This window comes from Electrophorus electricus, chromosome 8 (genome assembly GCF_041902795.1).
Source record: "Electrophorus electricus isolate QZ-2024a chromosome 8, ASM4190279v1, whole genome shotgun sequence".
NCBI classification, from domain to species: domain Eukaryota; kingdom Metazoa; phylum Chordata; class Actinopteri; order Gymnotiformes; family Gymnotidae; genus Electrophorus; species Electrophorus electricus.
In genome coordinates this window covers 13,124,041-13,139,517 of record NC_137504.1, presented here as the reverse complement: position 1 = coordinate 13,139,517, position 15,477 = coordinate 13,124,041, and the positions used below count along the sequence as shown (strand labels likewise).

The window sequence follows — 15,477 nt, the reverse complement described above, 5'->3', positions numbered from 1 at the left end:
CATTTGCACTATAAGTAACCGGAATCAATGGCAGAATTAGATTATGTATCTACTTTCTTTGTCCTCTGCTCTTTGGATACAGTTCAAGAAGGCATTCGTCTGGCTCTTCCTCACTGAAGATGCTGGTGGTGTACATCAGAAGTGGTTTGTTCCATAGTGGGGGGGGGGGGGGGGGGGGGGGCAAATAAGGGAGGCTTCATATAGATTTTTCCATGTTTGGCCTGCAGTCCTGCGGTAATGCCCCCTGTAGGGCCAAAAGAGAGTATAATCAGATCCCCCCCATTGCCAGTTGGAACCATTAGCGAATTAGGGACCGCGGAGCCGACAGTACTATTACTCAGTTTATCAGCTTGTGGACACAGCACTGCTGGGTTTTGTCACAAAAAAGGGTTCTGAGGACTCTCAGCACTGTATTAGCATGATGGGTGGGAATAGGGAATAATTGCGCTGAAAATCCTCACGCTCTCAACAAGGTGTCCCTGTAAAGATACGACAGGACAAAAAAAAAAGAAAAAAGATCCCGGACTACAGCGAGATGCGTGGGATACATACTCAGCTAACAGGTAGAGGTTACACTCATTATAGCCATAACACCTGGGCACTGCTTCCTGCGGTTGCCACACTGATATCTCCACCGTTTTTTTCCACTGGTATCTCCACTGAGTCAAAGTGGGAGGACACGACACTCCAGGTTAGTGATGAAACTGGAGCTCTGAATCGCAAAGCAGTCTCCACTACCACCCCCAACACCACCACCCGCAAACATGTAACATTTTAACCCGACAGTGTCGTAGTGACTGTTGGCAGAATGTTATTTGCCGGCTGTGTCACATCTCACCGCGCCTCGCACTTGCTGCAGTGCCTGTGCATTAGTGCATGTCCTGTGTTAGGGAGGAGGGGCGAAGTAAAGGAGAGAAGATCAGTTCAATATGCGATCTATATGATGGCATGACACTCTCCCCTCCACTTTGGTAGGATCGATTTTTTTGTCACTTGGGCAAGTGCCGTTGATATGGATCCCAAACCAAACAGGCAACAAAATGGGCTTGGGTTGACCATGCTGACCAGCCTGGGAGTGTGTGGATAGTTCAAGTATATGTGTGTGTGTGTGTGCGTGCGTGCGGGTGGCTATGTGCATATGCGCAAGAGGTGTCATCCACACGCTGGCATGCAGGTGATGTGCTCACACTGCATTCTCATGTTAAAGATGGGTTGTTATGAATAATAGTTTAATCAAGTGCTGCAAGTAGCACGTAAATCTTTGGCAGAGGGACTATGATGACGCAGTGACAGAAGCTAATATAGGGGATTTGTCCGTGATAACTTTATCCATTAGCAAAGTCTCCCGCCTGCATTGTCACAAAGCCGATTTGGAGCCAAATGATCGTATCAGTGGGCATCAGGGAGTAGCCAGGACTTGGGGAGTGACAGCTTTACAGATGTGCATAGATACTCCCGAGGCTCAAGCCCTCTGCTGCTCTGAAGTCTAAGGGGATTATTCTCAAACTCGGTCACGGCTCTTATGGGTGTGCTGTACTCCCTCCCCCCCATTCGGCTGGGGTGCAAATATCCGCTCCATATAAGGCAACTCCTCAGGAAACCCAAACTGTAGAAGGGCAGCAGCAGGCCCGATGGAAGCAGTGGGCGCAGGCCAGCAGCCCTGCCTCTGGAGTGATTGAGGTCGCCTCGTTGGCGAGCACAGGAAGCCGGCTTGGGGTTGATCTGCCCTCTGGGAGAAATTAATCCTGAGGCCCCCTCAATTGATGCGGAAATGTCGGCAGTCGTTTAGACGATGCGTTTTGACGATGTGACGGCTGCTAAGCCAGGCTCCCCGGGCGGTAATGGCAGTACCTTTAAAGCCGGGTAGAGCAAGGATGTGGCGAGAGGATTGGGGGGAGGCGGGGCGAAAGCAGCTATTACCTTGCGTCCTGTGGCGTTTTGGAAATGTCAGCTGGATGGGACGAGGAGGGCAGGCAATGTAGTGGCCTGGTGCTTGTGACCTGTAATGCGTGTTAATGTCTCGAAACTTATGATCCAGATTTTGGGGAGGAAGTACCCAAATTGGTACCCAAATTTTATTAAGCCCATCTAATTTGGTCCAAGAGGTGATTAAACACCCACCTCTTACCTTCCGCACACATATACACACAAACCAACAAAAAAAGGACCAACCGCAATACCAGCAACATAAGGGCCAAAATACAGGAGAAAGCATATGAAAGCCCAGACGTAGTATTTCACTTTCACAAAAAGAGTCTCCTCTGAAAGCTGAAGAAATGGGTCAACAGAATAAACAGGAATATTTAGGTCCTGCAAGGAAATATATATAGGATGATGAAAAGAACACCGGCATGGAACAAGCCGTGTCCAGGCACCGATCTGTCTTCTTAATCACGTTCTTTATTCTGTTATTTTTGTTATCAATTATTTATGAATAAATAATGAGCCCATTAGGTGTTGAGGAAGGCAAGGTCCTTGACGGAGCAGCTCAAGGTTTGAGTGCATGCTTGTTTTCACGGAGCATTTCTGACTGCGTTTCTAATGGTCCAATAGACAAGAGAATCTTTCATCTGCTAAGGGAGAACATGAACTTCATCGAGGGCAAGGGAGTTTATTAACACATAATACTGTGCCTTCCAGTCGCGTTTCACATCGTGAAGCATTGCCTGGGATACGCTGGCATTAGGACTGGATGTGCTTAAAAAGTGAACGAGAAGAGAAGTTTGCTGGGGAAGTGGCTGACATTATGTCACGCCGAATCAAATCCAGCTTGTCGTCTCTGCATTCTGCTGACATGGTAGAAAATGAATCACAGCTTGCGAAGCCCAGGCTCGCTTTAGACATTCTCTGGAATATTATGTGTGCGGAGCACTGATGAGAACGGGTGCCAAACCTTTCATCACTTCTCTCCCTCACTCCCCTCTCTTTCTCTCATCTCTCTCTTTCTCTCTCTCTCTCCCCCTTATATTGCTGGGACATTGAATAGGGAGATTCCAATCAATGTGCTTTTTTGATGGATTACTCCGATGGAGCTGTTGGTTTCGGATGGAAGGAGACCTGCTGTGTATGCTGGACCACACACACCAAGCTACTGCAGCAACATGCATTCCAAGCACATCCTCACTGCATGAAAAAAAAAACAAAAAAACAACAACAGCAGCAAATGTTCAGACACTCTCTCAACCTGCTACCAATTCATTCATAGCATCCCTTACTAGTTCATAGAAGTCTGCTAAGGCTAAGCACATGATCATCATGACTGCACCTTTGGACTTGGGTCAGATTAATGGGCATCATGTTTGGGGTCAGGAGGTCACAGGACAAGACTTGGTGGAGGATGGGACCTGAACTGTACAGTACCTTTTCCTATAGATCATTTGAAGCTTCTGATCCAAAAACTATGTCCCTGGTAGTACCGATCAGAATTGTGACATGAACAAGTGGGTTAATAGGCCTTAACACTAATAGGTTAATAGGTAGCATCACAAGGCGATGTGGATCCCTATTTCGATGTCTCTCATATTTTCTGCCTTTGGCTTCCTTTCCAGGTTTATTGAGTCTCTCTTGTAATGCAGCCCTGCTCCAGCGCCAAAAAATTCAATTGGCCGGCAGTTTTTCACGAATGATTTACACCCAGGAACGGCTGGCTCAAATGCCATTCTGAAGGTCGTAAAAGCCTGCGTTACTGTAATAGAACCTTATTAATGAAGGTATTTAGCTGCCACATATCCCTGGAGCCAGTGACATGGGATGAGAGGAGAGACTGAGTGGGAGTGAGAGGGAGGGGGATGCTCAGTGAGTCAGCCTACCCGTTCTGAACGCTGGGATGGAGGAGCATCGCCAGTATCCACACGCTAGGGACGAGAGCGGCGAGCTTGTTGGGAGTGCCAGCCATGTCACTCCAAGCCCAGAAAGCCTGCAGGGTTAAAAGGAGGAGGGGGAGAATGAGGAAAATTAGCAGGAGCGGCAGACGGCGCTTTGTGATTAATTGGCAACTGCTTTGGTGACAGCGGGCCCAGCGCGGTGCGAGCGGCACATTAGCATTAGCACCACGTGCTCCCAGCAGCCCTGCAGGAAGCAATGCCCTCCCAGGGGAAGGGCACACGCCAGCACTCGGGGGACTGGGCCAGTCAAGTGGACTTCCTTTTCGTGCCACCCCTTGCGTAGGTGGACGATGTTCTGGACACTGATGTGCCACTTTGTGGGAAAGGCCTGGGCCATGAATCAGGAGTGAGCACTGAAACCCACGCCGCAGTGCAGCAGTGGAGGGCTTAATGAGAACGACCAGAGATTTTCAGCTTGATAGTCCAACGCCTCTGTGGTCATACCCCCTCCCCCCCCCAATTCTTTTCTACTGTAGCCACATATGGATTTACACCTACTGCTCCTGGAGGAAGGCACATTTCACTGGGCTGGCTCAAAAGATTCCCTTTCCTGCAGACCAGATCGTAATACACTGAAAGCAATATTAATGCAAACATTTATATGCATGCTGTATTAAAGACCTCTGTTCCCTCCAGATGTACACAGGCATTGCAAGTGGAGCTCAATCCGATTGCTGGCAAATAGGAATCAAAATGGCATTCCTAGGCTGAGCAGGAGGAAAACTGTCTAGGCTGTAAACATGATGCAATCTGCTTAACAAAAGGCACTCGGCACGCAGCTGCCTTCAGAAGGACCACCTGTTATTTCCACTCCTGCTAATACCTTCAGTTATCTTTCAAGAATCCTTTGGGGGAAATAATAAAAACTCAAAAACTACACAATTAAAAGAAAGAAGTCTGACTCTGCATGAATGAGGCATGAATGGCCGAATGCAAATGAAAGACGTCTCCCCTATCTACTTGGGATGGCTTAGCTTATGCTAAAAGGTGAATTTACATTATGCTTGCTGGCTGCTGGGAGCCATGTTGTGGTGTCTCGCTCTGTTTTACAGACTGCTACCAAACATGGGTTGATTGCAGACGGCAGGAGAAGCATGGCAAATAAGTCCTTCATCTCTCCTATTGATCTGGGATTTTAATTTCTTCTTCCCGTAGGGCTTAGCAACATTACAAATCATGTTCCAGCCACAGGACAGTGCCTCGTGTCAATGCAAAGGGTATGGGTCGGGGAGAAGACGTGCACACTGGTCAAACGTGTAGCTCGGTAGAGCGGTCCCTCAAATGCAGTTCCACCTGCAAAAGACAACAACTTAAACATGTACTGTCCTCCCATAGAATAGATCTGTAATGTAATGCATGCAACAGTTTCAGTGCTCCGTTCCAAAGCCAGAAGGCGGGAAAAAAACATGTTTCTTTTCTTTTTTTCTTTTTCTTCCTAAGCAACGTCCCTTAGCTGGAGTGAAAATAGCAATATTGACGGGAATTATGTCCCACCACCAGAACATGTCACCCCATCAGTATGAAAGGTCAAAGACCTCGACTGACTATCTCTATGGCCAAATGTCCCAATAAAGTAGATCTAGAGGCTAGGCTGTCCATCACCGTCCTACATGCACATATGCGAGCCAAAGAGTACAATAAGCATCTGGCTAATTGAACTCCATTAAATATGCATGGCCCCAGGAGAAGCAACAATGGAGTGGAGATTTAATAATTGAACAGCAGTTGGCTTTTATGGCAAATTCTGACATGTGCCATTCTTAAATGATAATCGGCATAGTGGCATTTATCTCAAACCTCTGATTACCGCGCACACAAGAGACTTGAACTGGCATAAACAAATGACGTTTATTATTATTACTTGTTATGTAATGCCAAGTGAGGAAGTCTTAGAACAGTAACATGTCTTTGCATTTATGGATATAACAAAAGCCTCTTTATTGACTGTAGCAAAAGAGTTGTGGTTGACTGGGCTGGTTGTTAAATCCTAAATTAAACTATAACATCAAAATTGGTCAGCTCTCCTTAATAAAGATTAAGTTTATTCCCATATCAGAAAGGTTCTTTCTTTTCATCAGAAGCGTTATTGTGCACTTGAGAAACTATTCTATACAAGTGTAATTTGGAGTTGGAAATTTCCTGTTTCCTGTCTTGGTAATACAGCAATATATTGTTTTTTAAGCCTCTCTGTGTTGAGCAAGGCCACCACATCAGTCCAATCCAAGAAGCTTAATTTGGTCCCCACAGGTCCTCTACCTGGTCAGTGGACTGTGACACTAATCCAGTGGAGCAGCTGTGTCTCGGCTGAGCCAAGTGATGAGATTTCCCTTTGAGATCTGGGTTCAAACACGGTTCTTAAAGGGATTCCGTTTTCTCAGTTATAAAGAGCCAAGCAGTGGAAGTGATGATGAACCCAAGGCAGAGCAGGCATAAAAGCTGCAACCTGGAATCAGCGACTTTCTGTATAATAAAACAGCAGCGAAACTGAATATGTCTGTAATGCAGTGCCTTGTATTACACAAACAAACAAAAACACCAGAATATTACAACCGAGCTTCAAATGACCCTTGCTTAATCACTGGTATTGCCTTCTTATATTAATAGTGCTGCATTAAAACTAATTCTAGATCATTAGCCATTAGCCATTTTATGTGGCCAGTAAAATGGTGCAGGATGCTGTTCCTTTCCATGCTCTAGATGGGCAAGCTGGGAAATGCCTTCTCTAATGGCATCCTATAATGTTATCCTCCACAGGCCAGGTTGGACTCGCATGGGGATCCTCATACCAAATCATCCTTTTCATAACAGCCCTAAAAGGCACTTATGCATTGGGCACAAGCCGAGGACAACGTCACAGGGATGGCTGGGGCACTGACAGGATAGACAAATCGTGAGAGCTTTATGTAACCGATGCTCTTGGGCTACAGAGATCATACAGTACCCATGCCCTTACTGTGGCCAGTTACTGTGTGACCGTCAATGGCTGTAAAAATGTAGCTCAGATGTCAAATGAGCTGCTCTTTGGTCTCACATGTAATCAGGCAGTCACCATGATGATGACAACATGAGAAAATGATGCTTAAGAATCCTGTCAGGTAGGCCTGGACATCCTCTCCACAAAAGGTCAAACTGCTGATCTTAGGACAAGAGGATGAGGCATGCCAGCTCTGCATTTAAGGTCATATTTTGTCATTTTTGCCCTTTTTTTTTGGCAGAGCTTCTAGGGTACAGCATAATTTCTGAGAGGAATATGCTGTTTAAATATGCATAAGATTCTAGCTGGCAAAGAACATCCGCCTGTTGCAGCTTAAAATAGGTATGAGTAAGTAAATACCTTTCTGTGACTACTTAGCTACAGATTAATTGCTGATGTAGTTAGGTCCTTGTTCAGCTGCTTAGTTGTTCACCAGCACAATTGATGTAGTCAAGATGCAACATACAGTTCTGCCTGGACTAGACTGGCTAATCCAGTCCAATGAATTGCATGACTGGTGTTAAGTTCCAAGTTCTCCAGTCTTAGTTTTGATGCAGACTGGTTCTGGAAACTTAAGGGAATTGCCCATATGTTCCAGTGATCTCCCTCCGACATTCAGCAAGAAAGTTATTAAAACTGCAGCCATTACTGGATTTTAGTTATAGAACTCAATGAAGGAATATAGAGTCTATAAAGATTATTCATTGTAAGAGTCTTTGTGAAACTCAATGCTTTAAGAGAACTCTGCAGTATTGGAAAACTACTACAACCTTAGGAGCTAGAGTATCTAATTTAAAAGTAAAAGTGACCTTCCAAAAGTCTGCTTCAGTTAAAGTTCTCAGTTTCACTTCACGTAGATAGCAAAAGTAAAATGTAATATTTATGAAGGGGAAAATATTTCAAATATGTCAAAATTTCATGACTTGAAAACCCATCACCTTTAAGGTCAAATTCTGAATCAGCAGTGGCCTTGATGTGATATGAGCACAGTGTAGAAGGGAAGCATCGAGAAAGCTGTTTTGAATAATGAGATAGCATGTTCACTGCTCTGCTAAAATTAAATTTGATTTTCACTACCCCTAAAGAATATCCTGAGATTTAAGAATGGTAGTTACTTTCTTTTTATTGTTCTATCCAGCAGCAAAGACCCTCTGCCACTCTAACTGGCACCCCAAGACCAGCGACAGTTCCGAACTGAGACCCGTCTGCAGAGGTGTCCTTCCCTACCCTGCCCTCCCCCATCCGTACCCACTGGTTCGGGGTGATGCGGAGCAGCGCACGCCGCCTGCTCTGACATCTCCGCATGAGATAAGAGGCCAAGCGCGTACGTGCCCGCCAGGTGCAGATCCTTGACAACAAATAAGCCGAGCAGATGGAACGCGCAACCTTCGCTATCCGCTGCGAGCGATTTGCATGCTGCACGCGGCGGAGGGTTCCGGGACAGAACGGACCTTTTCTTTAAGGCTAAAGGAGACGCTTCACAGGATCGCCCGCTCATCCTCTGGCACAAACGCTAAGGGAAGTAGCATGAACGGTGAATCACTACATGATGGCACCCCTTCTTACACACAGCCTAAATAAGGCTGCATCACTTCACAATGGCAGTTATCCATCACTTGTGTTAAGTGCTTTAGATTACATCATGCATCAGACATGTTTTCCTGAACAGAAAAAAATAGTCTGCATAGCTCCAATCTTCATTGCATTTAGTTTTATTTGATTTTTCACAAAGGGAACTGCAATATTTCCATTAGAACAATCCAACAAAGTAGGGAATCTATTTATCTTAATTTGTGAAAAGCCAAACAAAACTAGAACTTCCAGTGAAATCACGTGAAATTGTGTCACTCTACTGAATCTGTAGATTGTTTTCATATAATTTCACATGCACAGGCAGAGGTGGTGATATTTTTCATGTCAATCTATAATTAGTAACCATATTTTCCAGCGTACTCCAAATTTTCTCTGTACACAGAAAGTATAGTAAAGTGTCAGCGCAGTCAACTAATTCCGAGTCTAAGCAGCAGAAACTATTTATGAGCAAAACCTGGCAGAGGCTGAGCAGATAACCCCCACCCTCACTCCCAATATACGCTGTGGAAAAACATGGCATTTGTGTTAGGATATCACTGTCCACGGCACTGCAATGCCGAGCTGATCTCCGCTGCTCTTATCGCCTAGCCCGTGCAAACACTGGGAGAGACCGATGCACATGTTGAGATTAATTATGCAAATGAATCTATCTGTGAGTCGTGATGCGGGAGACCTGCAGAGCGCTGCTGTAGCCAACCTCTTCTGCAGCACTATGGCGCTAATACGAAATACAAGCGGTTGCTACTAGAATGGGAGCTGCATGCCCACGCAGTGGCGAGGGGCCTCATGGGTGAAAACTGTCCTGGCTCGTTAGACCGCACGCTGAAGATAAAGCGCTACGCTACACCGCCGGCACCTGTGCCCAGCTAAGCGCTCTTATGTAGTGTTATGCTCTATTACATCGCATCTGTCACCCAGTGAACGTAACATGAATCAAAGGCTAGGGTGATACAGTCTGAGGTGTCCTGAATATTTTCTGGGTACCGATCAACTGTGAGGAGGATGTCTGCAATACGGATGAACAGGTTCATAAAGGGTGTTGCCTAAAGCAGTGCAGTACGGTGTTTACTGTAGAATAGTGGCATAAAGGTAGTTGGAGACATATGCAACAATGCTAAAAATGTGTCTTGGGGAAGGAAATCCAAAAGTGTCGTTGGGTTGGAAATTATCCAGCTCCTGCATCTATCGACTCCCGTTTGGAGTTCATTTGGCAGTCTTCAGCACTTTGTGTTGTGTTTCGTTCAGGAAGGTGGGTAGAGATTAGAATAACATTAAACAGGTGTGCCTGGAGGAGCATATCAGAAACCAGAAATCTTCAGACAACTAAGGAAAAGGAAGAAATTTCATTATGAGCCGTTTCCTGTGCCTTGGTTCAGAATGGCTTATACTCCATCATCCCTTTCCACTCACCTCGTTCTTCTCTCACAGCATTTTTCCACAGGCTAATGCAAATTTTGTTTACGCGAAGTACCCTCTTAAGACAGTTACAAGTATTAACATTGGTAAATGCAGAATTTAGAGACTTCTCCCACTCTACCGAGCATGTTTTGTAATTTTTGGCTAGGGATAATGGGTTTTGAGAAAGTCCATTATCACGCAACTGTGGAAAGATCACAAATGACATCTTGTCCCTGCTGGTTTTCAGAGTAGACTATTAGAAGCAGCAGCTAAGGCGAATTCATTTTCAAAAAGATTTTGAAAACTCAGAGTTCTAAGGTTTAGATATTAACAATGAAATCTATCGAATGACCTGATTTTTTTTTTTACAGTAGTTTGATGAAACAATGTCACTTTGCTGTTTTACCTAGTGATGCCCATGCAAAATTAGTATTTCTTGACACTGCTAAGTGATATTTCTATCAATGTATCATTAGGTATACATCAACACTTAATAATGCCATGGTTTATGGTGGTATTGTTTTGGATGAAATTGGAAATTTACATGCATGTTAACTCATTAAGTATGATTAATTATGGAATAGTTTCAGTCTTAAGATAATACAACATTTCACATAATCGGTGAAAGTGATGAGTCCTGAAGGTGGATTCACTCTTATGCTAGGGTATTAAAAAGACTACAGACTAACAGAAGTACAGTAATGTATATTAACAGATTTTTAAAACTTTTGATCAGTTGTAAGTTTGCCCAAAAGCAAACGGCCTTAAAATAATCCTTTTACTGGAAGAGAGCATCTTCAAATTACATTCCTCCTACTACCTTATAATGATCTTCATATGACAACACTAGAGGGAAACTCAATGAGCCTATGACTTGTTAAACTGCAGAAATGAATGCAACTTTCTAGCCTCAATATGCCATACTATATATTGAGAGTATGATCATGTGGCTGATTGCCAAGGGGAAGCTAATATAAGAGCTTTTCTCACTACAGATTTTCAAACACTGTGAATTATTATTTACTACATCTCAAAGAGGAATGTAAATTGTGGCTAAAAATAATTTAACAGGCTTAGAGGAAAAACCACTGTGGTCAGTGTTGGAAAGTTAAAGCAATACTTAAACAAATATACTGTTGTTAAAACCTGTATATTTCATGTTGGGGTCCAGACTCAGGTCTCAAAATACCCCTGACGTAAACAACACTAAAGGCATTGTCAGAATTCCATGTTGCTACTGTCACATTACGAGGCCCCTTCGCTTATTGTTTGCTTGCATTTTTATGACTGAACAGTTTCAGTAATTGAATGTCAAGGTCTTAAGCACACACACGCACACATACATATACATATACATATACATACCACACTAGCATTCTGAGGCACAATAGCAGTCCAAAGGGAACATGTTCTGAGGCTCCGAGCAGGCAGGAAAGCAAAATCTCATTATAAAGAAAGACAGAGGGCAAAAAGAGGGAGAAAGAAATGCAAAATAGAAGCAGAAGTCTCCACAGGGCAGCACTTTAATTCTGAAACAGAGGTGAAATGCATGTAATGGAGATGGGCATTTCCACAGTGCGGAAGGCGTCCGTGTTAGAAGACCTGGCAGTGCTGCAGCCTCAGCAGGGTTTTAGTCACTGCAGGCGGCCCAGGATGACAGGCCGATGGATCGAGGGTGGGCGCAGGGTTTTTTAGGATCCTACGCTTCACCAACAAGCGCACCGTGCCACTGGACCAGGAAGAGGCCCGTACAGTAGTGGAGCTCAGGTGAGGCCACCTGGAGTTCACAGCGGAACTCACGGTTAGCAAAGGAGCACATGGAGAGCTTTGGACTCGGATTGCTCTGAAAACAATGAGGAGCGCAGCCAGTGATTCCTCTGCATGAGGAGGTGTCAATTATTGTTGAAGTATGTGAAGTAACTCAGTGTACAAACACCACCAATAATGAGCCCCTGAGTGGTTTAGCTAGGAACAGACGGGAGGTTTTTTTTGGTGGTGCCCGAGAATGTGTATGTAAAGACTAAAGCTATACAAGACAGTGTACCACAGTTCAGATGAATATGCAGGCTGGAAGAAGTCTGCTTATTCAGACTTGTAGAAAACTGCACTCTGAGTCTACTCTGAAGACTCCAGTTTGCATTTTCTCCAGTTTGCATTTTCTTTAAGTTTACAGCAGAACCATGTTGCTGTTGGCAGTGAGCCAATAGTCTAGAGACACAACATGGAGCTTGGATAGCAGGGGCTTACAGGTCAGGGAATGCTTCAGACCAACGCACTTGGAGTAGCACATAGACAAGAATGATACAATGCAGCTTGTGAGTAGACAGATATATATTTACCTACAAACTACTGCTTGTGGACATACAGCATCAAGTGCCACAGGTAAACTCTCGGCTAATATGGTTAAAGCTTCATGGGAGTCCACAGTAAATACTTCCCAATTGTATAAATAGATTTTTAAAAGACCCCAGACTTAATGGTGATGATAAATAGAAGTTTTTTTAAAGAACATCAGTGGGTGCCATACATAAATAAGCCAAACTTGTCCAACACCCTGTGCTGAAGTCGCTCTGCTTCCATAAAGCCTTTAGACCATCAGGTGCTAGAACTTAATTATGCATAACAATACTTAACGTCTCCTTGTCTGAATTCTATTTTTATTAGGGCTTTTGCATAGCATGATTGCTATTTACACATGCTGGAGCACAGAATACCGTTATCCACTACTGTGTGATTAAATGTTCTTCATGAGCTGGCTAATAAGATTCCTTTCCAAAAAACACATTAGGTTATTGGTGTTGGAATGCGAGCATGACAAAACAAGGAGGTAGCATACATGTTTGGATATCTTATCCTGACCATGCAAGCCTATCTGCATTCACAACCAGCAATAATTGCACGATACTGCCAGAAGGAGAAGTGTGTGCATGAGCACCTATAGTTCAATACTTCCTTGCAAGCTGCTTGCAACTGTACAGTATGCAGATTCTCCAGAGTAAGCAACAAACCATCTCGGAGATTTTAAAAGTGCATGCTGAAGTTTTAGCTTGGATAGTTTTTGAAGTCAGTAAAAGATGCAGTTTAGTTTTAATGGAACTTAACCTGGAAATGCACAGGCCAAATGTTTTTAGCCCACTTCTGATAAAAGCCTGGGGCTGGTAGTACTTCACATCAAAGGCTGGGCCAAGATGTATAGTCATGTATGTTTCCAGAAACCTCCTTACACACCAAAATGGAACACATTTACTAACAGTTTGGACACTGATGGTGAGTATCAACTGGAGCCACACTTTCCCTGCTCTGTTTTGAGGTTTTTCTGTTCAAGACATTTTCCCAAAAAACAGACATATGTCAAACATTCATCCTCCCCACTGTAATGAGTAATATATTCTCAGCACTGTACATCCTTGGTGGTGAATGGAAGAGTGAATTCATATGAATATATTAGTTCCCCTAAAATATATGTGCTTATAAAGCTGTAACAGTGTACTTTCTATGATCCGTATAGTGTAAATGCATGATGCCCTTCAATACACACTACACATAAAGTACCACCGGAGTCAGGTTTCTGGCTGAAAGGTCCCTCTGACTGAAACATTTAGCTCTGTTTTTGCTGTTTCTTGTGACTTTGCTATTCTTTCTTGTAAATTTTGTTAAATGAAGAACACTTAGTTGAATCTGCTGGGTACAGCATCCATGGAGAAAGAGAGTTAGACTTTTCAATTCTTAAATATTGCCTTGTGGATAATGATCAATAAAAAAAAAAAAAGGTAAACAAAGGCAAATTGAAGCTCTCAGGCCCAGGTGGGGATTTGGACTTATCTATACTATCAATCAAGCACTGGGGCTGTGTCAATGTGCAGTACAGCTACTGTAGAGGAACAGGCAGAGTTTCCAGCCCTCTACCTTCATGCATGCATGCTGACGTACTTCTGCCATCTGTAAATGATCTGCTAGCTGACAGAGTTGTGACACCCACATCAATTCCAGAGGTCTCCATTTGAAAATCAGCCCTCCTTTAATCGGCCAACCCCCACGTGCCTGCTCCTTGAAAAATGATCAATAACTGAAGCAATTTGCGGCCCTATTTCTCAGTCTGATTAACGGGAATTGAAATCATGAGATCATTATCGCCCTCAGTCTGGCTCCCCTCCAATCACAACTGACTCTAATTGAAATGACGAGGAGTGGGGAGATGATTAACAGGGAACGTAGGGGAGGTAAAAAGTTAACTTGGCTTGTGAGATTCCTCTAGGGAGGGGAATGTGGGTGGAGGACTCGTTGCATCTGATGGACAAGAGCAAACAGAAGTAGAGAACTTCGGTGTACAACCCTATTGTGCCATAAGCCCAGCGTGTGTGGTGATCAAGGGCGAGCAGGCTTCTTTTGGCCTAATCCAGGCCTTTAATTCGGAAGAGCCCGAGCAGAGGTCCAGAAGAAGATAAAAGTTACACGTGCAACAATCTTCTCATTGTTTTGTGCCATGGTCTTAATTTGCTCGAGCTCCCACTTCCACTGAGGCAAGAAAACTTGAGGAAAGAGTATGATTCGCTTGACGAAAGAATGTTCAGAGACTAAATGCAGCAGTGAAGCTACAGCAATGAACAAACAGCAACGTGTAACCTAAGTTCCTTACCATTCATTTCAGGAGTGGTTTTACATTCTCTCTCTGCAATCTGATGACATGTTCTGCTCCAGGCTGAAACAAACAACAGAGGGAATAAAAAAAAAAAAACTCCTCTTGCAGCTGCCACAACACTTATCATTAGCAGCATGCTATGATGTGCTTATTTGCCAAATTCAGCGCTAGCAATTTCTAAGATGGGGAGAAGCAGAGAGAGCCCAAAACACTGCTGCAGAACTAATTGTCCGACCTTCTTGTTTTCGTTTTGTTTTTAGAATCATGTGGGGAAGCATACTGCTTGGCTAAGAGCATCTAGCGTTGCTGCAGAAGCCTGTCAGCCCAGAAAGACAACTCACTGAGCCTCTGTGCAGGGTTCTCAGAAGTCACAAGATCCCAAGGCCAGGCCCATCTTGTGACATCACCCTTCCCCCACACCCCTGCCCCTTTGCCGCTTGTTCCCCTGAGTGATAAGTCCATCACTAACCTCAAGCCAGGCTTCTTGGCAGTAATCAGGATGCAGTCAGTTCACCTCCTGTCGAGCAGTATCATTATACGTCCATGTAAATTGCCATATCAGATTATGCTCATGGAGAAACAGTGTTGGAAGTGGAGAACATCTCTGGCCCTGGGACTGCCTTAAAGTGACAGTTCTCCGTTGTGCGCTAATGACTGTGCTTATGAGTTGCCTCTGTTCTGACTTCAGTGGATGGAAGCTGCAGGAAGATTGTACGCAGTAAGAGTGAAATGTGAGATAACTAAGGAATAAATTAGTCAAACTATGAAGGAACGAGTGCCCAACAGTGTTCATATGGCCTCTCTGACAGTGAACAGATCGGAAAGATGCTTTATTGTTTTCCGCTGAAATAACTTGAGGACGATGAAGGCTTTTTCATAGGTTTTGCTCCAGGTTACTGTTTCTGAGCCAAACTTGACCTAGCCCACGCTTTCCTGACACAGCCGAGTGTGTTACTGCCCAAGTGCTACACACATCATTCTGTGTTTAT

At 44.1% G+C, this 15,477-nt stretch overlaps 1 protein-coding gene across 12 annotated transcripts in view; it reads right to left on the bottom strand.

Moving 5' to 3' along the window:
• gabra3 (gamma-aminobutyric acid type A receptor subunit alpha3) overlaps positions 1–15,477 on the bottom strand; it is an 80,965-nt gene that overhangs the window by 61,915 nt on the left and 3,573 nt on the right. For 4 of the 12 annotated variants that reach the window (XM_081719324.1, XM_081719322.1, XM_081719333.1 and 1 more), the window contains 2 exons: positions 14,486–14,548; positions 3,810–3,916 (listed from right to left, as the gene is read on the bottom strand). The exons of 2 other annotated variants lie outside the window; for them this stretch is intronic. In XM_081719324.1, coding sequence (XP_081575450.1) covers positions 3,810–3,916; positions 14,486–14,488 — 110 coding nt within the window. In that variant the 5' untranslated portion in view covers positions 14,489–14,548. Of the gene's footprint in view, positions 1–3,809; positions 3,917–14,485; positions 14,549–14,957; positions 15,187–15,477 lie in introns of all 12 variants that reach the window. 6 more of the 12 variants (XM_081719327.1, XM_081719329.1, XM_081719326.1 and 3 more) reach the window with 4 other exon arrangements.